The following is a 27,668-nucleotide window of genomic DNA, read 5'->3' on the forward strand; positions in this document are numbered from 1 at the left end:
CGTGTAGAATCACATGCTTGACCTCTTGCCATGTCTAACAACATTTAATATTGTCGTGTACCTAGCGGGAGTAAACTAAGTAATTCAAGTGTGGAGTTTCGTCAATATGCAACTCGTTGCATATTGAGCTTCACTTAATGTGTAGTGTTTGATTGTTGTGAATTGCCATGTCTTGCATAATTGACTGGACATGCATCATATTAGGTTGTGCATCATATCGCGCATGTGTTGTGGTGAATATCGTGTGTTGATTCTTGTTGTCGGTTTGTTTCCTCTCGATAGAGTTCCGAACCGCGTCGGAATGTGAGGATACGTTCGACTACGTCGATTCGTCTGCTTCACGGATCGTTCTTCTTCCAAGGGGGATCCAGGCAAGATGACCATTTCCCTAGATTCGATTACTACCATTGCCATGCTAGTTGTTTCTTTTCTGTTGCTATGTCTCGCTGCCTACAACCTGTTAAATATCAGCCTCCCAACATTGCCATGGAATCCTTCAACCTGCTCACAACCTAGCAAACCACTGTCTGGCTGTGTTACCGCTTGCTTAACCTTTTGATAGCGTTGCTAGTTGCAGGTGCAGTTCCTTCCATGCGATAACATGCATTCCTTATTATATCACCATATTAAAGCTATTTAAATTAATGCACCAATATACTTGGTAAAAGGTGGAAGGCTCGGTCTTTATAGCCTGGTGTTTTGTTCCACCTTTGCCCCCCTAGTTTCGGCTACCGGTGTTATATTTCATAATTCAACGCTCCTAACACCGTCGGGGTTGTTATGGGGACCCCCTTGATAATTCGTCTTAGATTAAAAGTGGTCTGGCAAGGCCCAACTTTGGTACTATATTTTCCTAATTAACTAATGAACCGCATAGGGTTAGATCACCCCATAGATAATTTAATCAACCCCCGGGCCAGTGCTCCTCATGAGTGTTGGTCCAAACTAGAGCACTCTGCGGGCCACCCCTGGGCAACTCAGGCGATCTCTATCACCCCATGTACACTAGCTTATCCGGACGTGTCGTGAAAACGAGATACGTGGCTCCTATCGGGTTCGTCGACACGTCGGGCGGCCTTGCTGGATTAGTTTTACCTTAAACGGAATATCATGTGCATCGGGATTCCGGTGATGCTTTGGGTTATCTCACAGTTGAGTTTTTCCACTAAGGAACCCGAGAGGATCACGAGTTTCGTGATCGAGGCTTTATATGCGGCTTGTTGTACTTTGTGATGGACTAGTTGGAGCACCCCTGTAGTGCTAAATCTTTCGGAAAGTCGGGCCCGCGGTTATGTGGCAAACTTGGAAACTTTGTTTAACATCCGGTTCTCGATAACTTGAAGTAAACTTAATTAAAACTTGCCAACTGTGTGCGTAACCGTGACCGTCTCTTTTGTGAGCTCCTTCTCCGACTAAGGACACGACGGGGTTATGTCTGACGTAAGTAGGTGTTCAGGGTCATTCATTTGATCATCATTAGCTCATGTCCGATTATTCATAGATCAACCCCCTCTTATTCGGGTACTCGTAAGTTAGCCACCTTAAATAAATGCTTAGTCGCTTGATGCAGCCTCATCACTTAACCATACCTCACCCATTAAGCTTTGCTAGTCTTGATACCTTTAGAAATGAGATTGTTGAGTCCTTGTGGCTCAAGATTACTACAACAACAGTTGCAGGTATAAGTAAAGCGATACTTTGACGTGAGCGCAATGATCGTTCTATTTGGAGTTTATTCTTCTTCTTCTTCATCGATCTAGGATGGGCTCCAGTCCGGCAGCCTGGGACAGCAAGGATGGACGTCGTTCTTTTATCGTTTGTTTTTCGTCCGTAGTCGGACCCTGCCCTTCTTTATGATGACTGATTATGTTGTTGTATTGATGTGACTCTGATGTAGCTTGTGGCGAGTGTAAGTCAATTCCATATACTCATCTATTCTGTACATGTACTTGTAACGATATATATTCTTGCGAAACGACGAGATACACTTCTATCCATGTCGAGATCCTCGTGCCAAAATAAGGATATGATCGCATCTTGGACGTTACACCAGAGGATGATTGCGTTGTCAAAGAGCAGGGAGGCCTGATAGTCCATGGCCGGAGTGGCGACGAAGGTGGTGAATCGCTCACGAGGACGAGTCTCCGGGTCGCCTAAGCGCCTCATGGAGGAGGCATCGATAGCAGTGAGATCAGGTGAGCGGAGGCGCGAGGAGGAGCACGACATATCCCGACTGTGGGAAGCAGCGTTGCAGTCTGGAGGTTGGAGCTTGGCGCCAAGCTTGGGTTTGCACTCCCAAGATTTGTGTCCCAAGTGATCACATCTGCTGCATCTTATAGGGTCACGACACTCGGCAACAATAGCAGGTAACACCATGCAGTCTCTTCCTTAGTTGCATCCGCTGCACAGCAGTAGAAGCACGCGCCGGACTTGAATGCCTCCTGGAAGCCCCCAACCGCCTTGGACTAGGAGTGAAGGAGGGGAGCTTACGCCACCAGCGGGGCGGCCTTGCCACCTGCCAGCAGGAGGAATTGAAGACTGGCATGGGCGCCAACAGCAGGGAGGAATTGAAGGTTGGCATGGGCGCCAGCAGCAGGGAGGAATTGAAGGCTGGCAAGGGCGCCAACAGTCGCGGGTCAACGCATCGCCCCGCGGATCCACACGGACAGGGAACAAGGCATGCAGGCACGGCCCGACTTGAATGCCCGGTCAGCGTCGCGGGCGCAACACGTACGGGGCGCGCTGTCGAGGGAGCGGGCACCGCGGGATCCAAGCACCGCGTCGTGGGCACATGCGCCACACGTATTGAAGGCGGGGACGGAGGCGGGAATAACAACCAGTCAACAGCCCGCGCCCACGCATCAAAGGCCATGCCAGGAGGCCAGAGAGCGCCATTACTACCGACCGCAGCAGACCGCGACGCACACGAGGGACCCTGGCCACCACGTCGGGCACGCAGTCGCAACCTTGGGGGACGCCAGGACGGCGCAGGAGCCGAACGTAGTTGGGCCACCAGGCGGGAGGACATCCGAATCCAAATTCAGATCCACCGCGGACAGGCCGACCAAGGAGGGGGCGCAACACACGGCAGAGTGAACGATGGCGAGTACACGAGGGACCTCGAAGAGTATCCAAACATGGAGGGGTCGTGGGGAGGGGCCGCGCGGCCGACCAAGGGAGGGACCAAGGACGACAACGGCAACAGCGGCGGTGGCTGCGAGCGCCGGGGCTGCACGTCGCACGAGCGTGGGTGGCAGAGCCGTTGGAGACATCCTTAAAAGATGATCCAAATACCAGGTTTGACCAACATAAGATAAGTTGTATAGTCTAGAAATACCATCCAAAAATATACGACTCTAGTGATAGATTTTATATAATATATAATTAATATTATGTTGATCTATTTGTCAACCTAGAGATATGTACAAGTCTTATAAATTGAAAAAAAGCTTTGACAACTACTTAAAAGGATACAGTAACACATCTTAAACGTATTACCTTTATACCAAATTACTTGTTATAAATTTGTCTAAATACATCTATATGTAGACAAATGTAAGACAAGTAATTCTAGGAGGAGGGTGTAGAAAATACTCCTCTATAACTAAATAATTGTAGTTGGAAAGAACTAAGACAAATCTATAATGTTTATACACACTGTACACTCGTTAATTTTCTATCTATAACTTCGGCTTGATTTTGTACATTTTGATCTTCCAAAGAAAAAATAACGAAATCGCTGGAAAATAGGGCCAGTAAAAAAAATGAGCAAAATTGCAACAAATCAAAATATATATGCGTCATCAAAAGAATAGTAGTTATTCCACCGTAGTTCCCTGCATCTCAACGGTCCAACGTGGATGATGATCCCGTGCAGACGAACTGATCACTATCCTGGCCGCTATCAGCCACTTGCTTGCTAGGGATAATTGCTGCAGGCGACCATTGATCTGGGACAACAAGAAAGTAGGCTGACATAGCTTTCCTGAAACGCTTTTTGTACTGCTTCGGTGAAATTACAGTTGGTGATACATTCTTTGGTCCACCTAATATTCCTGAAGCTTTCACCCATGTCTCTAGATGTTTGTCCCACGTATATTGCCTCATAAAATCGATGATTCCCATAACAAGTTCGTGTTTCTTCTCGTCAACACCAACAAGTAAAGAGTAATCCATTACGTCAATTGACTGCAACAAAGTTACCAATGATTGTATCAGAAATTTCACTTGCTTATTGTGCGCCTAAAAGCATGACATATTAACTCATTCGAAATTCTACCGTACTAGGTACTTCCTAGACAAGGCACTACCTGTAAGCAAACATTATATCAGATCATCTTTTTTATTTGTTATTACGATATTCATGTTTTGTCTAATGTTAATAACTCTTTCACCTTTCCGAAGGCATTACTTGTTGAGAAACAAATATTTCAAGCAGGCTTGAGTTACCAATATTGAGAATGAGTAATACTCCTTCCGTTTCTAAATATAAGTCATTTTGGAGATTTCAATATAGACTATATACAGATGTATATAGACGTATTTTAGAGTGTAGATTCACTCATTTTGCTCGTATGTAATTTATATTGAAATCTCTAAAAGACTTTTTTTTAGAAACCTAAAAAGTAGAGCACCAACAAAAATAAAAAACGAACTGTGTTGTTTGTTCCAATTATTGATTGTAACCTGACATAGTGCCTGTGTTAGGCCATATGTTATGCCTCTCCAAAGACATCAAATAATTTGACATGTTTATATTTAACACATTCTGAGATGGTTTGGCCATATGTAATGCAGGCCCCAGAAGCGCCAATGCAAAGCGGACAGTTAAAAGTGCTGATAATGTCGAGAGGTCGACGTAGACCAAACTTAACATGGGAGGAAGTCTGTAAAAAGAGATTTACCCAAAAATGCTCATAAGAGAGATTTAAAAGACTGAAATATCAGCAAAGAACTAGCCATGAATCGGGGTGCGTGAAAGTTAGTTATCCACGTGCCAGAACCATGACTTGATATTGACTGGCATGAGGGCCTGGCCCGTTTTCACTGTTGGTATAGGGCCCAAGCCCATGTGTGTGACCTAGATGAGAGTAACCAGACGTTGTCTGATCATACGCACGAGTTACACACGAGAGTCCCCACCGCTACTGTTATGACCGGTTTACATTATAACCAAAGAAGGCCTCGTTAAAGAGAAATGTCCCAGTTATCTTATCATATTAGGGGCTTAGCCCAGTTTATTATAATTGCTAGCCTAGGAAGATTACATCTACTCATGTAAAGGACTCCATTTTAATCAAGCGGAATCAATCTATTTTGATCGGCTCCTAACAGGAGCTGGCGCCCTAAACCCTAACTGCCCCAGCTCCTTCTCTCTCGCGTGCGATCACGACGCCCCGGTGCCGTCGGCCGCGCTCATCGCCATGCCAACCACTCTTCCACCCCTATAACGTGTGACCTAGACCTGGTAGGGATTCCGTTCCTATCAACTTGGTATCAACTAGCTCCGGTTCGATCATGTTTGCGCCTCCGCCCACCCCCAGCCTCCCGCTGCCTACCACCACCACGCCGCTAGTCACCACAGCAGACGCGTCGGCCTTTACCGGGCCGCCTCCCGCGCCCGCCTGGCCTTCGCCGACCTCACCCCGGCGGAGATGATGGCCGCGCTGCTGGAGCTAGGGTAGGCCGTTGCGGGCATCCGCTCCTTCCTCGCGAGGCCCTATGCGCAGCCGCAGACGGTCGCCGCCTTCTTCCCCCAACATGGCGCCACCACCGCCCCTCTCGGCTGCGTCGCACCAGGGGGCGACCTCGACGCAGAGTGGGCCGTCGCCGACTCTGGGGGCGCCCATCCAGGAGGTGCGGTTCCCCTCTTCGCCGTCGCCGGTGCCCGCTTGGCTCGCCGAGCCGGCCTACACGGCAGGCTCGGGTCAGCCATCCTTCCCGCTACGAGCCGCGACGCACCTGGCTGGGCCGCTCGCGGGATCCTCCGGTACTGCGGGTCCCTATGCCAGCATGGACGAGCCCCTGTTCCCGACTCCGTCATCTTTGCTGCTCCACGCAGATGAGACACCGATGACCGTGGGCTACGGCCATCAACCGCCGCGCTTCTCCAAGTTGGAGTTCGCCACCTACGACGGCTCTGGGGACCCCCTGAATTGGCTCAACCAGTGCGACCAATTCTTCAGGGGGCAACGCACGCTCGCGTGCAACCACACTTGGATCGACTCGTACCACCTCCGTGGCGCCACGCAGACGTGGTACTACGCTCAGGGACGGATCCAAGGGGGAACGAGGGGGGCGAGACCCCCCCCTAACGATCGCGTCCTACCTTAATAGCGATCAGTTGGTCGCCAATTTTTCTTCTTAGGCAACTGTCTGTGACCTGCTTTGCCCCCCGTGCACCTCCCATAGCCAGGGCCCATGTAATGGTATACAAACTATTGCTGCCAAAAGGCCCAAATCCCAGGAAGAGGTAATAGCCCACAATGAAAAGGGGCCAAGCTAGGAAGTTGTACGCATAGTTTAGGTATTTGTTCCCAACGTGAGTGCTCCAGCGATCAAGCTACAACCGCCGGCTGTTTGCTAGGTCTTCCATCGAAAAATCTCCTGCCGAGAAGGGAAGAGGACATGAAATCGTCGTTGCGTCGATCCAACGACGCTTTCTGGCCGGCCAGCCGCACGGATAAGTAACTAAACGAGTGAAGCAGGTTAGCTTTTCATATTCAGCATTAGATTAGGTTGTCTTTCAAACAGTAGAATGTGTAATTCAAGAACTACAGAGATTAACACCAAGCTCACACGACTTGATCACAAACTCTCCCGTTTGTTGCCATCAGCCACACACAGGAACCGCTATTGTTTGTGATTGTTGTATCTCCCCTACGTTCAAACTCGACCAAATGGTGATACTGCCATGGCCGCCGTTGATCTCTGTTGCCTGCTAGCCGCAAGCGCACACACACCATCTTCGTTGGAGGTAATACATCGTTTCTCGCGGTATAAAAATATTAATATTTTTTGACATCAACTTAATAAATATAGTCTGATACAGTAATCCATAATGCATTAATTAGCAACAGTTGTAGTTGCATGTGTTTAGTTGATGATAGATAGAGTTCTAATTTGTATTTTACTTTTATTTAGCTTTTTTTACACAAAAAATAGAAAGAATAGAACATATTGCTGTTTTCAAGCCATTTGCTTCAGGTTTGAACAATTTGCATTGAAAATCTGAATTCAACTGGCTAAGGTAATCGTAGAGCTAAATTTACACTGTCAGTTACGAAGCATGTGTTATTTTCTGATGCATAAATTATTACTTGTGCTATTACAGAATATACACTATGATTTTATATCAAAATTGATATTGTGTATATTATGCGTGTGATGTTATCTCTTTCGCCCCCCCCCCCCCATGTACAAATCCTGGATCTGTCCCTCACTACGCCCTCGAACAGGATGAGGGCGGGATGCCACCATGGGAACGCTTCCCCGATCCATGCCTCCTACTGTTCGGGCCACCCGTCCACGAAGCCGGCTGGCGGAACTTGGACGCCTTCCGTTCCTCTCCTCGGTGCAGGATTTTGCCGAGCGCTTCCGGACGCTGGCCTGCCACGCCCTCGGCGTCTCGGCTCTCCAAAGGGCCGAGCTCTTTGTCAGCGGCTTCCCCGACCACATCCGCGTGGACGTCGAGATGCGCGGGCCGCAGGACCTCCAAACGGCCATGTACTACGCCCGTGTGTCCGAGCGCCCTGCGGTGGCCATGCAGCAGGCATCACCAGCCCGGGCCCCTCGCCCACCCCCTCGGGCAGCGGTTCCCGTGCCAGGCCGACCAGCCCCGACGACCGCGGCGTCCCCCGCCACGTCCGCGGCGCGACCGTTCCGTCGGCTGACCCCGGTCGAGCAACTTGAGCGTCGCCGCCAAGGGTTATGCTACAACTGCGACGAGCCCTACGTTCCGAGCCACGTCTGCCCGCGCCTCTTCTACCTGGAGGAGGACACAGCCGGCCCCGAGCTCGCCGAGGAGGCCGCTAGTGCTGTGGCAACCGCCCTCGTGGTCTCCCTCCATGCCCTCGCAGGTATACGAGCGGAGAAGACTATGTTGTTGCCGGTGACGATCAATGGGAGCACCTCCTAGCTCTCCTGGATACGGGCTCTACACATAACTTCCTGCCCGGGTCTACCGTGCGTCGTCTGGCACTCCATCCGACGGCGGGGAGCAGCTCCGGGTTACCGTGGCTAACGGTGACCGTCTTCACTGCCAGGGGATTGCGAGGCATGTTCCCGTCGTCATCGGCGACGAGCACTTCGCCATCACGTGCGTGGGCATCGACTTGGGCTGCTTCAACTTCATCCTCGGCGTCGACTACTAGCGGACCCTAGGTCCCATCCTTTGGGACTTCGACGCACTGACCATGACCTTCTGGCGCGAGGGCCGCCACGTGCAGTGGAAGGGCGAGGGTGGCGCTGCGTGTAAAGGGCGGTTCGGGAGCTCGGACGCGTCCTTGACGACCATGCAGCACTCCGGAGATGTGCGACGGTCGGAGTAAGCGTCGGAGGCCAGGCCGAAGCCCCCTGTCACGCCCACGACAGCAGCGTGAGCGTTCCAAGGAGGTGTGTCAGCCGGGCGATGCAGAGCTTGGGGCTTCCGCTCCTTCCACCCGCGCTCGCATAGCACCTATGGAGGCACTATGAGCTCCTGCGCGCGCAGAGCAGCCACTGCCTCCTCCCACTCAGGGAAGATGCTGCGGCGAACTAAGATCCGTGAAGACGTTGAGCGGCTTGTCGGATCGGGGCGGCGCTGACGCCGGCCTGCTTCCGACGATCCCCCTACCTAGCGCGCCAAAGATGTCGGTGAACCAACGGTCCCCTTTTGCTGGTTTGGCGGGGAGAGGGGTCGCGGCAAGAGCAGAACCAACAGTCAGGGCCCGGCAAGGTCTTTTTTACCCAGGTTCGGGCCGCGTGGTGCGTAAAACCCTACTCCTGCATGTGTTCAGTTATTCGTTTTAGGTTACTGTAGATCTGTCCCTCTTACAGCCTTTCGATTGGTCAAAAAGTCAAAAGCCACTACTACTGAGCCTTGGGCCTCCTTTTATAGGCGAAGGGGTCACTATAGTGGCTCAGTGGGTGAACGTTGGGTTCACGAGTGGAACAACGCCGACCGACGGTCACTGTGTTACTGCGGTGTATTAAATGCTTTGACAGACTTCCCTGACCTCGTCAAGGGGGGTTGGACACGTACCCACATGTGGCAACTTCGGGGTGTTGCGCTAGCGTGCGGGCGGACGCATGGTCCATGCGTCGGCGGTGGCGTGTTCGTCGGTGGAGGCGTCAACAGGTCGTGAGGGCGCCCTGGGCCCGCGCCTCTCCTCGGGCCTTCTCTTCCTTCCCGGCAGGGTTACCTTGCCGGGGATCTTCTTGTTCCTCTCAACAGGGAGGCGATGGCCTGCCGAGGCCTTGTCGATCTTCCCGGCAAAGATGGCTTGCCGGGGCTCAGTCCTTCTTCCTTGGCGGGAGGGTCTCGTCGTGGCAATGTCTATCTCCCCGGCAGGGGCTCAGTCCTTCTTCCTTGGCGGAAGGGTCTCGTCGTGGCAATGTCTATCTCCCCGGCAGGGAGCTCCTGCCGGGTCTCTTCTTCTTTCCCAACAAGCGACTTGGCAGCTTTTGAGTCTTGCTTCTGCCCTAAGCTCCAGTGACGTGCCTTGCCGCTGCAGAGGGGCTGCCTGTGTCCGCGCACTAGTCCGGGGTACTGGAGACCCCGGTCTTTAGTGCACCGACACTCTCGTCTCTCATCCTTAGTTCAACGTGGTCTTCTTGGATCCGTCTCCGGCGGTGTGTCTTTAGAGTGCCAAGGTTGTCGGCTTGGTAAACAGGTCCAGGTACCTTATCCTCATAGCGACACTGTATCTCAGCGTCCTTTCAACCTTGTTCACTCTAATGTCCGGGGTCCAGCCCCCTTTGCCTCGAAAGCGGGTCATCACTACTATATTATCTTTATAGATGATTTCTCTCGCCACACCTGGATATATTTCATGTCTTCTCGTAGTGAGGTCTTATCTATCTATAACGTTTTGCTGCGATGATTCACACTCAGTTCTCTACGCCTATTCGTGTGTTTCGTGCCGACTCTGCTGGAGAGTATATCTCCAAGATGTTGCGTGGAGTTCTTGTTGAGCAGGGTACTTTTGCTCTGTTTTCTTATCTTGGTGCTCATGCTCAGAATGGCGTGGCTGAGCACAAGCATCGTCACCTTCTTGAGATGGCTCGTGCGATGATGATATCGTTGTTGGGATCTTGTCGGTCGTCAGATGCATATTTCTCGGGATGTGACTTTTGATGAGTCTCCTCCCTTCTACCCGCATCCATCTTCCTCGACCTTTTCAGTGACTTTCCTGGATCTTTCCTCACTTTTCCTGGCACACCTATCACTCCCGTTGATCCCTTGCTTGCCCGTCCTACTACCCAACTCCTCCGACTGTTGCAAATCCGCCGTCACCATCTCCCATGGTTCCCTCACCTCGCATGTCACCAGATTATGCACCTTCATCCCTGATGACTTCTTCATCTCCATCCCCCGAGACTACCTCAGTGATTCCTTCTCGCATTCTTCCATCTTTTTCTCAGTATTATACTCGTCGTTCACGTACTGTGGATGCGTCTACTAATGTGTTGTCCTCCTCGTCTCAGCATACTTATGGCTTGCGTCTCCGTCCGCATGTCGATCGTCTTGGTTTTCCAACCGTTGGTGTTGTTTTTCTTCAGCCGACTTCTTATCGTGAAGTTGTTGTTCATCTCAAATGGCAGTTTGCGATGGCAGAGGAGCTTGCTGTTGTTGAGTGCACCGGTACGTGGGATCTTGTTGCTCTTCCTGCCCGTGTGCGTCCCATCACTTGTAAGCGGGTCTACAAGGTTAAGACTCGTTCTGATGGTTCTCTTGAGCGTTACAAAGCTCCTCTTGTGGCTCGTGGCTTTAAGCGGGAGCAAGGTGTGACAGCCCGATGCCGACGTTCCAGAAGATTCCCCTCTCTTTCCGTTTTCGTCGTGTGTCTATTTTTATTTGTCGCATCATCATTGCATCATGCACATCATCAGCATTGCATCGGCATCCCGTTGCCGCCCGTTTTCAAAACTTGCATCCGTTAGTAGTTGCCGGTCCCCGTCGTTGTCCGTTCTGAGTCCGACCGCACACGCACACGTCCGCGGCACCGTCGAAACCCTGTTTTTAAAGTGTGCATAAAACCTTCTCTGATTGGGTTGATATTTGACGTGCGGTCGTATTGTAATATAGGTAGGCCGCGTGTCAAGTTTCGTCGCAATCGGAGACCGTCTGGTACCCGAACGGTCGTCCGTAGCGGCACCGTCTTCGGTTATTCATCGAACGTGTCCCGGTGTTTTAAATCGCGTTGTCGCGCCGCTCGTTTTCCCTCTCATCTCCGCCTAACCCCTCTGCTCAGTGCTTCGACCCTACGTGCAACCTAGCCCGAAACCCTCCCTAAACCCGGAAGCCGGCGGTCGTGACCGTTGGGTCCAGATCAACCCGGTTTTGCTACAAATCGTCTTCGGTTTGTCCATTGGGCTCCCTATCCTAATTATCTCGTCCACCCGATCTAAATCAAGAGGTCCAGATGCCCGTAAAACCTACCACTAGGTAGATTTAGACCAACCCTAGACCTAAAGCTAGCCTAACCCCCACAATCTAGGATCCTTGTCCCATCCATTCCCTCCCCAATTCCCGCAGCGCCGCCGCCACCATCTCCCTCGGGATCTCCTCCCGACCAACCCCCCCTCCTCCTCGTTGCGCGTTCGCACCCAACAGAGCGCTCGCCTGCAGCCGCCGCTTCCCCGCAGGCGTCGCGTGCAGTAGCAGCAGCGAGCCTCCCAGGTCCCGTCTCCCCTGTGCCTCCATCTGCCGGAGCCCCCTGACTAGCTGTGCCTCTACGCCCATACACGTCGGTGACCAACCCCTGCCATGACCCGGCCTCGCCCCGTCTCAGCAGCAGCTACTACCAGCGCGGGGAAGGAGCTCCCCTGTCGGAGCCGTTGCACCGTCCTGCTGGCTGAGAAGGTCGTGACCCCACGCCCCGTTCCCCTTCTTCTTCCCTCCCTATTTCTTCTCTGAATCTACCCCTGTCTTTTTCTTTCTTTCTTCAGGCAACAACATCTCTACGGGAGAGCCCCGTCCCAAGCTTCTGTAGCCATGGTGACCGTCGCTGGCTTCCCGATGCGGCCCGAGTCCTCTGCTTCGTGCCCAACGTCCAAGCTCCACCGCCCCTTGTTGTTCCAGTCAGGAGCTGGCGCCACCGTTGGCCGGTGAGCCACGATTCCAGCAGCGCCTCCCCGTCATCAACCCTGCTGACAGGCCGGCCTCATAGCGCCCTCTCCTTTATTCTTGCCCTCCTTCCTCTCTCTCTCTAACCTTCCCCACTCTCCATGTCTTCTCTGATGGACAGGAGCTTCAGGTTCGCTCATGGCGTCGATGGAGCACCCTGCCATGGGACCTCCACCCCAACTCCCTTTGGATCCGGTGCCTTGCGGATGGATCCGCGACCTAGCGCCCCATCCCCGACGTTCGGAGCCGCCCCTCCATTCGCACGCGCTCCCCTGTGCTCGTCGCTGACGAACTGAAGCCCCGCATCGCGCCCGTCACTGCAGGTTGTGCCTGCGTTTTCCGTTTCCTGTAGAAGTCCGAACGTGCGCTTAATAGAAAGCATCGGCGTTGTTTTCGGTCACAACTGGTTGCTAGCCTAGCTGGTAGCCGATCTACGCGTGAATCATTGAATCTCGGGTTCGAATCCTGACAACCTGTTGTTCTTGCTGTGTGGTTTGTTTTTTTTTGGTTCAGGGTCGGCGTGTTGCTTGTTACTGTAGCAGCGTATTCTCTTTTTCCACAAGTATTCCATCTAGCCCAGCTGGTCAACCAGCAACCTAGCAAGCTGAGGTCCCGGGATCAAATCCTGTCGGCGCCCTTTTGTTTATTTCTTTTTTTTTATTTCCTGTTGTAGTAGCAGTAGAGTTAGTTTATCTAGGTTAAGTTTCCATCTGTGGACAGCTGCGCTGCAGTAGCATAGTGGTGTGGTGTTGTGCATAGGGTACCCCAGGTTCAGGGCTCGATTCCCCCTGCCCCCATTTTTATTTTCTTTTAGGTGTGTGTGTGAGCACAGCGCTTGTGTGTGTGGTGCAGTAGGTGTGTGTGTGTTGTGGGGGCACGACCCACTTGCATAAACCCACTAGGGGCCCTAGTGAGTATGACCAGTGGGACCCCTGATGCTTATATGATTTTTTTTGTTTCGTTTAGTTTTGTGATGTATTTCCAAATCTGGAATATTCCAGAAGAGGAATATGCCAAGTCTGGCATATCAAGAACATCCCCTGTTAATGTTACTAGAGTAGTTGATCATGTGTAGTTTTTCCTTTGCTGTTTTTGGTGTTTTTCCGCACGCTTATATAGCAGTGTTATATATGGTTTTGGGGTAGGAGAACCCAAGGAATCCAATGGAGACACTAGTTTCCAGTTCTGAACAGTTCCGCGGAAGTGTCACTTGTGACGAGGTGGCACTTGATTACCTTTGTAGGTTGGAGTAAGAGCATAGTTAGGGTTTGAGCATCCATGCACCATTTTAGTTAGTGCTTCCTGTTGTGCCTGTCTCTTGAACGTAGCTCCGTCTATGTTTCACGTGTTAACCGACTAGGATGCCATGTAGGACCACCGCTTCACCCTTGCCATGTTAACAACAATTTAATATTGTCGTGTAAATCATCGGGAGTTAATTATTAATTAAATGTGGAGTTTCGTCGATAGGCAACCCGTTGCATATCGAGCTTCACTTAATGTGTAGAGTTTGCGTGAGGTGAACTGCCAAGCCATCCCTTGCATCATTGAACTGATCATGCATCATATTAGGTGGTGCATTATGTTGTGCATTTGCCGTGGTGAATATCGTGTGTTGATTCTTGTTTCCGGTTTTCCCCGTCTCGATAGAGTTCCGCAAGCGTGTCGGATGTGAGGACCCGTTCGACTACGTCGGTTCGTTTGCTTCATGGAGGCATTCTCCTTCTAAGCGGGATCTCAGGCAAGATGATCATTTCCCCAGATACCACTACTATCATTGCCATGCTAGTTATTTCGATGCTACCGATTATGTCTCGTTGCCTACCACTTGTTAAATATCAGCCTCTCAACATTGCCATGTTAACCTTCAACCTGTTCGACCTAGCAAACCACTGATTGGCTATGTTACTGCTTGCTTAACCTTGTTGTTAGCGTTGCTAGTTGCAGGTGCTTTGCTTCCATGTGAAAGCATGGGTTCCTTGTTATATCATCATATTAAATGCTATTTAATTTAATGCACCTATATACTTGGTAAAAGGTGGAAGGCTCGGCCTTTCTAGCCTGGCGTTTTGTTCCACCTTTGCCCCTTTTAGTTACCGGCTACCGGTGTTATGTTCCATATTTGAGCGCTCCTAACACGATCGGGGTTGTTATGGGGACCCCCTTGATAATTCGTTTTAGATTAAAGCTGGTCTGGCAAGGCCCAACATTGGTACTACATTTGCCTAATCACCTAATAAAATTGCATAGGGACCCGCCGGCACCCGCGGACTATTTTAATCAACCCCCGGGCCAGTGCTCCTCATGAGTGTTGGTCCAAACTAGAGCCGTTTGCGGGGCCAACCCGGGGCAACTCGGGAGATTTCTATCAGGCCACCGTACGTTGTGCTTATCCGCCGTGTCCTGAGAACGAGGTACGCGACTCCTATCGGGATCGTCGACACATCGGGCGGCCTTGCTGGATTAGTTTTACCTTTGACGAGATATCTTGTGCATCGGGATTCCGGTGATGCTTTGGGTAATCTCAGAGTTGAGGTTTTCCATTAGGGAATCCGACGAGATCGCGAGCTTCGTGATTGAGGATTTCTATGCGGCTTGTGGTAATTTGTGATGGACTAGTTGGAGCACCCCTGCAGGGTTAAATCTTTCGGAAAGCCGTGTCCGCGGTTATGTGGCAACGTGGAAGCTTTGTTTAACACTGGTTCTAGATAACTTGAAGTTAACTTAAATAAAACTTGCCAACTGTGTGCGTAACCGTGACTGTCTCTTTCGTGAGTCCTTCTCCGATCGAGGACACGGTGGGGTTATGTCTGACGTAGGTAGGTGTTCAGGATCATTTATTTGATCAACATTAGTCACGTCCGTTATGCGTAGATCTTCCCTCTCTTACTTCTTGTACTCGTAAGTTAGCCACCAAATATATGATTAGCCGTTGCTGCAACCTCACCACTTAACCATACCTCACCCGTTAAGCTTTGCTAGTCTTGATACCTTTGGAAATGAGATTGCTGAGTCCCCTGTGGCTCACAGATTACTACAACACCAGTTGCAGGTACAGGAAAAGGTCACTTGACGCGAGCGCGTTGATTGTTCATTTGGAGTTGCTTCTTCTTCTTCTTCATCATCGATCTAGGATGGTTCCAGGCCGGCAGCCTGGGATAGCAAGGATGGACGTCGTTTCATTTTCTCGTTTGTTTTCGTCCGTAGTCGGACCCTGCTCTTACTCTTGATGATTATGTAATGTACTGATGTGACTCTGATGTAGCTTGTGGCGAGTGTAAGCCAACTCTTTATATATCTCTTCTTTTCAGTACAGGCACTTGTAACGGTATCCATTCTTGCGACACGACGAGATGCGCTTCTATCCCTGACGAGGCCCTCGTGCCAAATTGAGGATAGGGTCGCATCTTGGGCGTGACACAAGGTCATGATTACGTTGAGACTTTTGCTCATGTGGCCCATATGACCATTGTTCGTAGACTTCTTGTCGTGGCCTTTGCTCGCCACTGGTCTGTACCTCACCTTGATGTTAAGAATGCATTTCTTAATGGTGAGCTACGTGAGAAGGTTTACATGCAAGCGACCACCTGGGTATCCTGTTCCTGATGCCATGGTCTGTCGTCTTCGTCGCTCTCTCCATGATGAGTTGCTGAGGAGGTTTACATGCAAGCCCCTCGCGCCTAGTTTGAGCGTTTTGCCTCTATGATGATTGTCGCTGGTTTTTCAGTGGGTGCTCATGATCCAGCGTTGTTTGTCCATATTTCAGCTTGTGGTCAGACTCTTCCTCTTCTATATATCGATGACATGATCATCCCTGGAGACGACCCCAAGTATATTGCCTTTGTGAAGGCCCGTCTTAGTTAGCGGTTTCTTATGTCTGATCTTGGCCCTCTTTGCTACTTTCTTGGGATCGAGGTTTCTTCTACCTTTGATGGCTTTTTTTTCCTCAGGAAAAATATATCCAGAATCTTCTTGCTCATGTTGCTCTTACTGATGAGTGCATTGTTGAGACTCCCATTGTAATGCCCCAGATGTAACCCTTGCCATATTTGGAACCTTTCCTATTTGGAACCATGATTTCAATGCTATATGAGTTATCATTTCATGTGGTCATTTCATGTCATCACCTTTGAATCATGGCATCATCGTTTCTTTTGCTTTATTTCATTCTTGTTGTTGTTGCTAGCTAGGCTTGTGGTGTGTTGTGATGATGTGGTGTTTACCAAGCTATGATTTCAAACTATGTTACTTTCAAACAAGGTTTCAAAACCCCTTCTCCATTATTAGTTGTGCTCAGGAATTAACTTGTCAGAAACCTGTTTTTAAAATGTTGATCTTTTAGTGTGTTATCTTGTGATTGAGGGGCATTGACTTGGGGTTTTAAAACCTAAGCCATATGGGGTTTTATTTATAAAAACAGCATATTAAATTCTGTTTGGAATTTAATTTAGTTGCTCCAAAAATCTGTTTCATATTTTATTTAAATAGGGCATAATTCCCTTATGCCCTAAGTATTTTTATTTTGTTTTCTTTAAACCCGTGTGTGGTTGTGTGCGTTTTTGTTTGAGGGTGTTATTTTAAAATAGGAAGCCCTTTTGTTTTATATTTCTGTTATCTGGCGCCAGGTGGGCTGGCTCCCTCCTTCTCCCTAGCCCATTCTCTCCTCCCTCCTCGCGCAAGGCCCGTGAGACGTCCGTCTCCCTCCTCGAGCTGTCGTCACTGTGTACGACCGAAGCTCCACCGCCGATCCTTCTTTTCCCCTTCGATCTTGCGGCTCCAAGCGTGCCTCCCGAGGCTATTTCAGCAGTCACGCGCCCCCCTCGCAACCCTAGCAACCCATTTCCTCCCTCCTCTCGCCCTCGCGCCGTCAAGGAGCCCTTCGACGCCGACGCCATGGAAGGGCTCCGGTGAGCTCGCAGCAGGCAGCAGATCGTGCTCCTCCGCCTCTTCGTCAGCACCAGGAGGGACGCGGTGGCCGTGGAGGTTCCGTTCGTGCAGCAACCGGACGGCGACGGCTCCTTCCACGACGTCCACGACGTCGACTACTTCCCCTGCTGCCGGCGATCTCCTCTGCTCCGGCTCGTCGCCCTCCCTCCTCTCCTGCGTCGGTTCATCGCCTAGAACCTAAGTGAGCTGCGCTCCGCTCTCCCCCGCTCCTCCCTCTCTGTCAGCGTAGGTGTAGAGCTCGAGTAGATGCCTGCCGGAGTTGTGTCGTAGGAGCTCGAGCAGAAGCTGCCGCGGTAGTTCCTCGCAGTAGTAGTAGCGCAAGGTAGGGCCTTTTCCCGCGCTGGCTTCGGGAATGGATTCCCCGTGCTGTCCGCATCCCTCGCCAATGACCAGCCCCGCCGATGAGCCCCCGTGTGCTCGCCGGCGGCCGCCTCTGTTTCGGTCAGCATAGTTGCACGTAGCATCGAGGGGTCTGCTCAAAAGAGCAACTCCCCCCTCCCTGTCAAGCGTCTGTTCGTAGCCCGACTGGTATAGCGTGTGGGCTTGTCGCCACAGGTCGGGGTCTGAATCCCCGTAGACCCCCCTTTTTGTTGTTTCATTTTATTTCAGTGTGTAGCGTCGTCAGAGCTAGCTTACCTGCTCTGTTGCTCCTACTAGAGCACTAACAGAGTTCTAGCAGGGTGGTAGCCGATGGGTGGTGCCCAGGGCCCCCATTTTTGTTTTGCCCTTTGGGTTATTTTTTTCCCTCTACCTTTTCTTTTGCTGCATTTTTTGGGGCTGTTTTGTTCTTACAAGAAAATAGGTGATGTATTTCTTTTACTGCCATGTATGTGTGTGAGCACATGAGTGCATGTGTGTGTGCATGAGAGGTGTGTGCACTAGTGTGTGTTTGTGTGCACACATGAGTGAGTGTGTGCATATATGTGAGTGTGTGTGTGCATGTGGTTGCACATGCACATGTGCAAGAGGGCCTAGCCCCTCATGTTGCACCTTTTGTAGTGTGTGTATGTGCTCATGCATGTGTGTGTGTGGGCATGGGTGCACATATGCACTTGTGCATGAGGGCTAACCCCTCATGCTTGCCACTATGGAGTGATGTAGTGGTGTATGGGCTTGTGTGTGTACATGTGTAGGTGTAGATGTTGCTACTTGTGCTATATCTACATGTGATATTGTTCCTATATGCCATATTGGATTCTAGGTGTGATTTTCGAGCTAGCTTTGTGCCTAGATGTTACATGCAAGTACCCATGTATTATATATGATTTTGGGGTAGAATCTTCCAAGGAATCCATTGCTGCAATCAGATTTCACTTTAGAGCAACTTCATAAACTGTCATTTTCCTGTCATGATGCTATGTTTAGTGCTTTGTATTAGGTGGTGCCTTGACCCCATGAGGATGAATCCTTGATGTGGTAGTAGTGGGTGAACCCCTCTACAGCATGGGATCTTTGTTTTGTTCATAGGAATTTGTATGCACTTACTGTGTCTTGTCAAAGTTGACACTTGGCTGAAACTGACAGCTTTGTGAAAATCTGAGAATCTGATGTTATTTTCTTTCCCTGTTGTCTTGGTTGCAAAAGCTCATGTGTTGGGAATCAGCCCATGCAACAAACTAAAGTTTCTGAGCTTTTGTGTTTGTCGAGCTCCCTGTTAAATTTCATGCTTATTCACTTCCTGTAGATATCATTTTGGAGGCTGCCAAAATGCTTAAGAGCATAAGCAGCTGGTGAAAATCTGAGATTTTCACTAAGTCCCAGAATCTGTAATATTTTGTCCAAGTTAGTGCCTGTAGATCTGCGCATGTGTGACTCCTTTGTATTAACTTCTTGTTCAGGGTGGTAGAGCTTTTGAATGGCTTTTGCCTCATATCTTGTTTGGATCATTTGGATGGCTATAGCTACTTTAAATGTTGTAGACAAACTGTTATGATGCTGTTAAAAACAGATTGCATGTTTTTGTTGATTTGAAGCTTGTGTGGGCAGATTCGGTAACGAATTAGCGAAATAATAGAGTCAAGGTAATATATATATAAAAGGCCGAGGCAGCCTTTGCGATGGCTCTCCCTCTCCCTCCCGCTTCCCTAGCCTGACCCAACCCTCCACCAGCCTCGCCGCCGTCGAATCCACGCCAGTGGCCCTCCTCCCCAGCCCCTTCCCCACCCTCCGTTGCGCGCCATGTCAGGGGACCGCGTCTCCTTCGGCGACGGCCGTTGGTCCGGCTCCGATAGTGATTCGTCGGCGCGCTCCTACATCGAGGTAGCTCGCACGCCGCCGGCCGCCCTGTGCGTCGTCCCCGCGTCTGCCTCCCGGAGCACCGCCCCCGCGCCCTCTGCCTCCGGCCCAGTGGTGGCGGCGCCGCGGCTGCCGACAAGGCCCGCATCGGCCCCCGCTCCGAGGTGCACCGCGTTGCTGGCGTCGACGTGGTGGATGCTGACGGCTTCCAGCAGCCCCTTCGCAAGAACCGCCTCCGCCCCGCCGTGCGCCCGAGCCGGAGCCCGCGCTGCAGCGCCCGCGCAGTCCCTCCCCTGAGGCAATCGCTGGGCTCTGCTTCCGCTGCCTGGATCATGGCCACCGGGTCCGGGACTGCAAGAGCGACATCCGCTGCCGGAAGTGCCTCATCTCCGGCCACGACTCCCGCGGCTGCGAGAATTACCACCGGCGAATGGGTCGCGCTCCCTCAAGCGCCCGCAGCCAGGATGACTCTGCGGCTGGCCCTGCTCCCACCGTCCCCCCAGCACCGCCTCTGCTCCGAGCTCCGGCTGCCCAGGTGCCTGCCGTTGTTCCAGCGCGGGTCATCCTCGCGCGCACCGTTGAGATGGAAGAAGCAGAGGAAGTGCTGGCCCGGGCGATGGTGATCACCATCACGAGCACCAGGCCGAAAGTGTCCGCCGACGAGGTCGCTGACCTGCTCCACCGCACCTTCCACTTCGAGGTCGGGAACTTCACCATCCACGCGCACCAGCCCGAGGACTTCATCATCATCTTCGGCTCCAGAGCCTGCAAGGACCGCATGAACGGCGATCATCTCGTCTATGGCCCAAGATTCACCCTGTCGTTGCGCCCGTGGTGCAAGCTCGCACATGCCAGCTTGGGTGGGTTCGAATACCGTGTCGAGCTCGAGCTCCGCGGCATCCCTGCCCATGCTTGGAATGTGGCCACAACAGAGCATATCCTCGGCACGACGGTTTGGATCGAGCGGCTCCATCCTCGTACTCGGTCCCTCGCCGACCTCGACGTGTTCCGGCTTGCTGGGCGCACGCATGATCCTGATGCCATCCGGCGCGCCGTTGCACTGGAGGTCGTTAAGCTGCTCCCCAGCGTTGGCTCCTCCGCCCCGACTGTCCGCATCCTGACGTACCCCATCACCATCTCCCTCACGCGCATTGAGATAGACCACACCCATGCCCATGCTGCGAGCGCCGCCGGCCGCGACAGGGATGGCAACGGCGGCGCTCCGGACGCCGGCCAAGACCCTGGCCGCTCCCGCCGCCGTGGCCACAAGCACCGTCGCGCCGACGCGCCACCCTCGGGCCGCGCTGATGGCACTGCCATTGATTCCCTAGGATGGCAGGCCAAGGATCGACCTCCGCATGCGGATGGTGTCGTCATCCCCTCGTGGGCATGCTGCCATGGCCTGGCCGGGATGGGGCCCGCCACTTCCGTTGGGATGCCAAAAGAGGAAAGGCAAAAAGGAAAGAAAAGCGAACTCCTGTAGACGGTCCTCCCCCCACGACTACAGCAAACGGGGATGTAGGGCCAGCAGGTTCAGATTCGCTGCGATGCGCGCCAGCTGGCAGCTTGGCATTGGCTGCGATCGGCCCGAATGCCACCCCGAATTTGAATCCGGTGTCGCCTTCTGCTCGGGATGACGGTGCTGGGGGGCCCAACTGTGGCCTGCGCAGCCCCAGGCCTCGTCGGGATCTGGCCCCTGTCGGCTCTGACAGCGAGGTGCCAGACTCGCAGCTGGCGGGTCCGTCCTCACCGGCCAACGGCACAGTCCGGTCGGGACAAAGCGAAGCTTTGGCCGTGTCACCGTCTGCCACCGATTTGGAGCCTTCTGAGGGCCGGTCCCCGGGGACCGCGAGGACCAAGGAGGGGGAGGGCGCGCGAAGCGATTCTCCCGCCATTATTTTGCCGCCTCCCCCAGCCCTGCAAGATGCTACTCCTCACGTGTCGGCCCAGCAGCCCGCCACTTCACCGCCAAGGCCCAACCAAGCTGTTGGACCGGTGCAGGACCAGATTTTGCCTTCGCCCTCGTCGCCCCCTCCTCAGCTTACTGCTAGGGGGCCCATCGACGATTGTGCTGCCATTCGCACGGCCCCCAACCGCTTCGCCTCGCCGCCGGTTACCTTTCGTTGCCCCAGGGAACGTAATACTGCTGACGTACACTGGACCCTCGAGGATTTCCTTGCTGCCGCCACGAAGCAAATTGCTGCCTCTCTCCCTGCGCCAGGGAAGAGGCACCCCCGCCATCCCCTGAGCTTCTCCGTCCCTCGCCGTGGCCGCTCTGCCTCCACTGCTAAATCCCCCGGAGCGGCGCCGCCCACTGCCGAACGGAGGGCGCAGGTGCAGGTCCTGCGCACGCTCGGGATCATTGGCATCGACCAACGGATCACAGCCGCGGAGATGCGCGCATATGACGGCATCTTCGCCGCGCCCATCCCGCTCGACGTGCTCGCGGCCATGGCCGCGCTGATCGACCGAAAGCTACCTGAGGGACTTTGCCACCTGACGAGCGCTCCCGCGACCACTGTCGTCGCCGGCGAGACTTAGCCTCCGCGCTGCAATCTTCGGCCGTCGATTCCGTTGTTTATGGATCACGGCCCTAGGATTGTAATTTGGAACGTCCGCGGCTTAAACTCTCGCGTTCGACGTTACGTTGTTAGATCGCTGATCGAGACCACCGGTGCGACCAGTTTTTGCTTCCAGGAAACAAAAATGGATTTGATCTGCTCGTCGGTGCTTCTCGACACGCTGGGGTCTGAGTTTGATGATTACGTCTACCTACCGGCATTAGGTACGCGCGGAGGCATCCTCCTCGCTTGGAAGAGCCGGTCTGTGAGCATCACAGACCCAACGTTCTCTGCGAACGCGATCACCGCTAAGGTGACTCTAAGCACGGACACGCCATGGTGGATGATGGTGGTATATGGTCCGCAGGATGAGGCGGCCAAGGTTGCGTTCCTCCAGGAACTCCGCGATATCCACGCCGGCTGCCTTGGGCCATGGATGCATTGCGAAGACTTTAATCTGATCTACCGCGACGAGGACAAAAATAACGGCCATCTCCATCGGCGCATGATGGGCAGGTTTCGACGGGTGATCAATGAGCTCGCGCTGAAGGAAGTATATCTAAAAGGGCGCCGCTACACTTGGTCGAGCGAGCAGTCTCCCCCTACCCTCGTGCACCTCGACAGAGTCTTATGCACCTCGGACTGGGAGGAAGCGCATGCAGCCTGCCACCTTCGTTGCCTGGCTTCGGTCGTTTCTGATCACAGCCCGCTGCTGCTGGACTATTCCCCTGTGCCTGCCGCTCAACATCGCTTCCGCTTCGAGGATCTCTGGTTGCGGCTCGACGGTTTCAACGAGACGGTCGCCTTAGCCTGGAATTCGGTCACCCATGTTGACCCATTCCACCGATTGATGCTACGGCTCCAGGCCACGGCACGGCTGCTGACTAGTTGGAGCTCCCGATCTGTCGGGAACATTAGAAGCAAGCTCGCCATCTCTCGTGAGCTTATCTCACGATTTGACAAGGCGCAAGAGGACAGGCTGCTGTCACCCCATGAGGAGTGGCTCCGTAAGCAGCTCAAAATCTCATATCTGGGGCTCGCCTCAATGGAGCGCACGTTGGCACGCCAGCGTGCTCGCTTGGCATACCTGAAGGACGGCGATGCCAATACCGCCTTCTTCCATCGACAGTGCTCTTATCGCCGGCAGAAGACTAGGATCTTCGGGCTCGTCGTGGAGGGCCACTTGATCACCGAGCAGGGAGGTCTCGCCCAGGCAGCTTACGAGCACTACGATGCCCTCCCGGGCACCGCCATCGACCGCGAGCACACTCTGGAGCTGTCGGAGCTGATCGTGCCCACAGACCTGGATGACCTAGACTCGCCTTTCAGCGCCGACGAGATCTGGGCGGCGATTAAGCGCCTGCCTGCGCGTAAGGCGCCAGGGCCGGACGGCTTCACCGCAGAGTTTCTGCGGGCCTGTTGGAGCACGGTTCGACAAGACTTCGTCGACGTCTTCCAATAGTTATTTGAGATGCGAGGCAGGGGCTTTGCTAGCCTGAACCAAGCGCTGCTCTCCCTGTTGCCCAAGCGAGCTGATGCCAGTACACTCAATGATTATCGGCCTATTAGCGTGATTCATCTTGTGGCCAAGATCTTCACCAAGGTCCTCTCGCTGCGCCTCGCCCCTAAACTTGATGGACTGGTCAGTAAGAGTCAGAATGCATTTATCACTGGTCGAAGCCTCCACGACAATTTCATCCTCGTCAAGCATTCTGCGAGGCTGTTACACCAGCTTGGCGCCCCGAGGATCCTGCTCAAGTTGGACCCGGCGCGCGCATTCGATTCTCTGTCTTGGCCTTTCTTGTTTGAGGTCCTGCGGGGATATGGATTTGGCAGCAGATTCTTGGAGTGGATAGCCATCCTCCTTTCATCGGCGAGCACGCGAGTCCTAATGAACGGCGAGCCAGGCCCCCCTATATGGCACCGTCGAGGGCTCCGTCAAGGGGACCCCCTCTCTCCGCAGTTGTTCGTCCTCGCCGTCGACACACTCGGACGACTAATTCGGAGGGCTATTGAAGTTGGTGTTCTGGCAAGGTTGCACCCTGCGAGGTCGATCCCCACGGCGTCGCTATATGCTGACGACGTTGTGCTCTTCTGCCACTGTTCGACTAGCGACACCATGGCCGTGCGGGAGATCCTGCAGCTGTTCGGCACGGCCTCTGGTCTGATGGTGAATTACACCAAAAGCACGGCAACGCTGCTGCACTGCGACTACGACACAGCTACTGTCGCCATTGCCAACCTGGGATGCCCCATCACCCAGCTCCCGATCACCTACCTCGGGATCGCCCTCACTATCAGGCGCCCCTCGGGCGCCCAGCTTCAGCCCCTTGTGGATAGGATCGCCAATCGCCTGCCAACTTGGAAGGCGGGGCTGATGAATAAGCCTGGGCATCTTGCTCTTGTCAAATCCGTCCTGGGAGCCATCCCCGTGCACCAGCTCCTAGCGTACGCGCCGCCGAGAAAGACGCTTCGTCAGATTGAAAAAATCGAGCGCGGCTTCCTGTGGGCTGGTCGACGTGCGGCCAATGGCGGCCAATGCCATGTTAACTGGCGCCGCGTCTGCCGACCCTTACAGCACGGTGGTCTTGGCGTACAGGACCTGGAACGCGCCGGACTTGCCCTTCGCCTTTGATGGCTCTGGTTCTCCCGCACATACCCGGAGCGCGCCTGGCATGGCCTGGACTTGCAGTCCTCCTCTGAGGAACGCGCGCTCTTCTTTGCCTCCATCTTCATGACCGTCGGCAATGGCAGCTCTGCCCGCTTCTGGGAGGACCGGTGGCTGAATGGCAAGTCCGTCTGCGAACTCATGCCCCAGCTGTACGCATGCATACCAAAAAGACGGCGCAAGATCAGGACAGTGGCTGAGGGCCTCCTTGGCAACTCTTGGGCCAGAGACATTCTTGGAGTTCTAGGCGTCCACGAGATAGGCCAATAGTTGCAGCTATGGCAGCTTGCCCAGCAAGTCACGCTCTCAACCGAGCCAGACAAGCTAACTTGGAGGTGGACGACGAACGGCATCTACACCGCACAATCTGCTTATCTAGCAACATTCCAGGGCTCCACAACGTGCTTCTCATGGAAGCTTATATGGAAGAATGGGGCTCCCCCAAAGGTCAAATTCTTCCATTGGCTTGCCTGCCAGGACCGATGCTGGACTGCAGAGCGTCTCGCGCGCCACGGAATGCAGCACCACCCCCGATGCCTGCTCTATGATCAAGCACCAGAAACGATGTGCCACCTAATGCTTGAATGCCCCTTTGCTCGCCAAACTTGGCATGAGATCCTCGCCTGGCTCAGGATGACAGCCACCCCACCGAACCATGAGGCCTCACTAATGGACTGGTGGCTGCAGGCCAAGCAGAATACGCCAAAGCCGCTGCACAAGGGCCTCGCGTCCGCCACCCTCCTCGAGCCTTGGATGATCTGGAAGCACCGCAATGCTTGCGCCTTTGAAGGGGCTCGGCCTTCTTCGCTACAGCTGCTCAACAACATCAAGGAGGAGGCCACTGGGTCAAAACTGGCGCTCGTGGCCTTAGAGTAGTGCTCACTAATTTCTCTCGTTTCTACTTTGTAATTAGTACCTCTAGGAGGACATGTAACCCAAACTCTGCCTTTTCAATGTTAAAAATGCAAATGTCATTTGCGCTTTCTCGAAAAAAAAGCTTGTGTGGGCATTGTTGATGGTGTGGTGTGTTTCCATGCACCACCCCACTTATATTTGGTTGTTTGATCATGTGGCAACCTGGTAACACTAGGGGAGTGGCATTGGAGTGTGTTTGGGGCTGATTTGAACCGTAGGTCTCCATATCTTGTTTCGTAGTTTTCGGTAGAACCGTAACTCCGTTCTCTACGTTCTTTATATGTTTTTGCATCGTTTTCTCGTGATGCACATGATCGTGCCATCTTCATGCATATCAAAATAACTTGTTCTGTCCAGAATTCTATTAACTCAACTAATGCATATGAAAATGACTAGAATAGTGATGCATGCTTCCTTCTTCACTCATGCATCATGTTGCTTGTTGCATAATGTTGTGTTGGTGTTCATTGACTGTTATTTTATCTTGGGTAGCATCGGGATCGGAGAGCGAGTGCGTGGATTCTGGAGAGTACGTGCAGGAAGATCAAGAGCAGTTCCAAGCTGAGGACATCACAGGCAAGATGACCTTGACCTTGATACCGTATCTAGCCATGGACAGGGATGCGTGGACGCTTGCTATCCATGTGTCAGAACCATGAGTTGGTCGCGAGACCTGATGGGTTTCACCTCTAGCCTACCGCAACTTGAATGGGACTAAAGGCTTTGTTGTTGTTATCAACGCATATGCCTCGCAAGTAGGCCACAATGAGAACGCCAAGAGAGAGTTTTGGGAAGGCCTGGAGAACATGGTTAGGAGTGTACACATTGGCAAGAGGCTCTTCATAGGAGATCTCATTGGCCACGTGGGCACATCAAATACAGGCTTTGAAGGGGTGCATGGGGGCTTTGACTATTGCATAAGGAATCAAGAAGGAGAAGATGTCCATGGGAAGTAGAAGCCAAGCTAAAGATACCTGATGGTGGAACTATGATGTCCAGAAGGCAATTAAGGAGAAGAAAGATCGTTTCAGACGCCTATACCTAGATAGGAGTGCGAACAACATAGAGAAGTACAATATGGCAAAGAAGGCCGCAAAGCGAGCTATAAGTGAAGCATTAAGTCGGGCATATGAGGACCTCGACCAGCGGTTAGACACGAAGGAAGGAGAAAGGACATCTATAAGATGGCGGGAATACTTTGACAAGAAATTCATTGGTGAAAGTGAGAGCTCTACCATTGAACTGCACTATTCCTTTGATGATACTAGCAGACGTTTTGTGCGGCAAATCCAAGAGTCGGAAGTCAAGGAGGCTTTAAAAAGGATAAAAGGAGGCAAGGCGATAGGCCCTGATTGTATCCCCGTTGAGGTGTGGAGAGGACTCGGGACATAGCGGTAGTATGGCTAACCAAGCTTTTCAACCTCATTTTTCACGCAAAGAAGATGCCAAAAGAATGGAGAAGGAGTATACTAGTACCAATCTTCAAGAACAAGGCGATGTTCAAAGTTGTACTAATTACCATGGAATTGAGTTGATAAGCCATACAATGAAGCTACGGGAGAGAGTCATTGAGCACCGCTTAAGAAGAATGACAAGTGTGGCCAAAAATCAGTTTGGTTTCATGCCTGGGAGATCGACCATGGAAGCCATTTTCTTGGTACGACAACTTATGGAAAGATACAGGGAGCAAAAGAAGGACCTGCATGTGGTGTTCATTGACTTGAGAAGGCTTATGATAAGATACCGCGGAATGTCATGTGGTGGGCCTTGGAGAAACCCAAAGTCCCGGCAAAATACATTACCCTCATCAAGGACATGTACGATAATGTTGTGACAAGTGTTCGAACAGGTGATGGTGACACTGATGACTTCCCGATTAAAATAGGGTGCACCAGGGGTCAGCTTTAAGCCCTTATCTTTTTGCACTGGTGATGAATGAGGTCACAAGGGATATACAAGATGATATCCCATGGTCTATGCTCTTTGCGGACGATGTGGTGCTAGTCGATGATAG

The 27,668-nt window shown here is 52.5% G+C and overlaps 1 protein-coding gene across 7 annotated transcripts in view; it reads right to left on the bottom strand.

The window, feature by feature from the left end:
* Positions 1-3,485: 3,485 nt before the first annotated feature.
* The window catches only part of LOC123448528 (1-phosphatidylinositol-3-phosphate 5-kinase FAB1A-like), a 37,944-nt gene continuing 13,761 nt past the window's right edge, over positions 3,486-27,668 (bottom strand). For all 7 annotated transcript variants that reach the window (XM_045125457.1, XM_045125455.1, XM_045125456.1 and 4 more), the window contains one exon: positions 3,486-4,188. In XM_045125457.1, coding sequence (XP_044981392.1) covers positions 3,844-4,188 — 345 coding nt within the window. In that variant the 3' untranslated portion in view covers positions 3,486-3,843. The remainder of the gene's footprint in view (positions 4,189-27,668) is intronic.

The sequence above is a fragment of the Hordeum vulgare genome, chromosome 4H, assembly GCF_904849725.1.
Source record: "Hordeum vulgare subsp. vulgare chromosome 4H, MorexV3_pseudomolecules_assembly, whole genome shotgun sequence".
NCBI lineage: Eukaryota > Viridiplantae > Streptophyta > Magnoliopsida > Poales > Poaceae > Hordeum > Hordeum vulgare.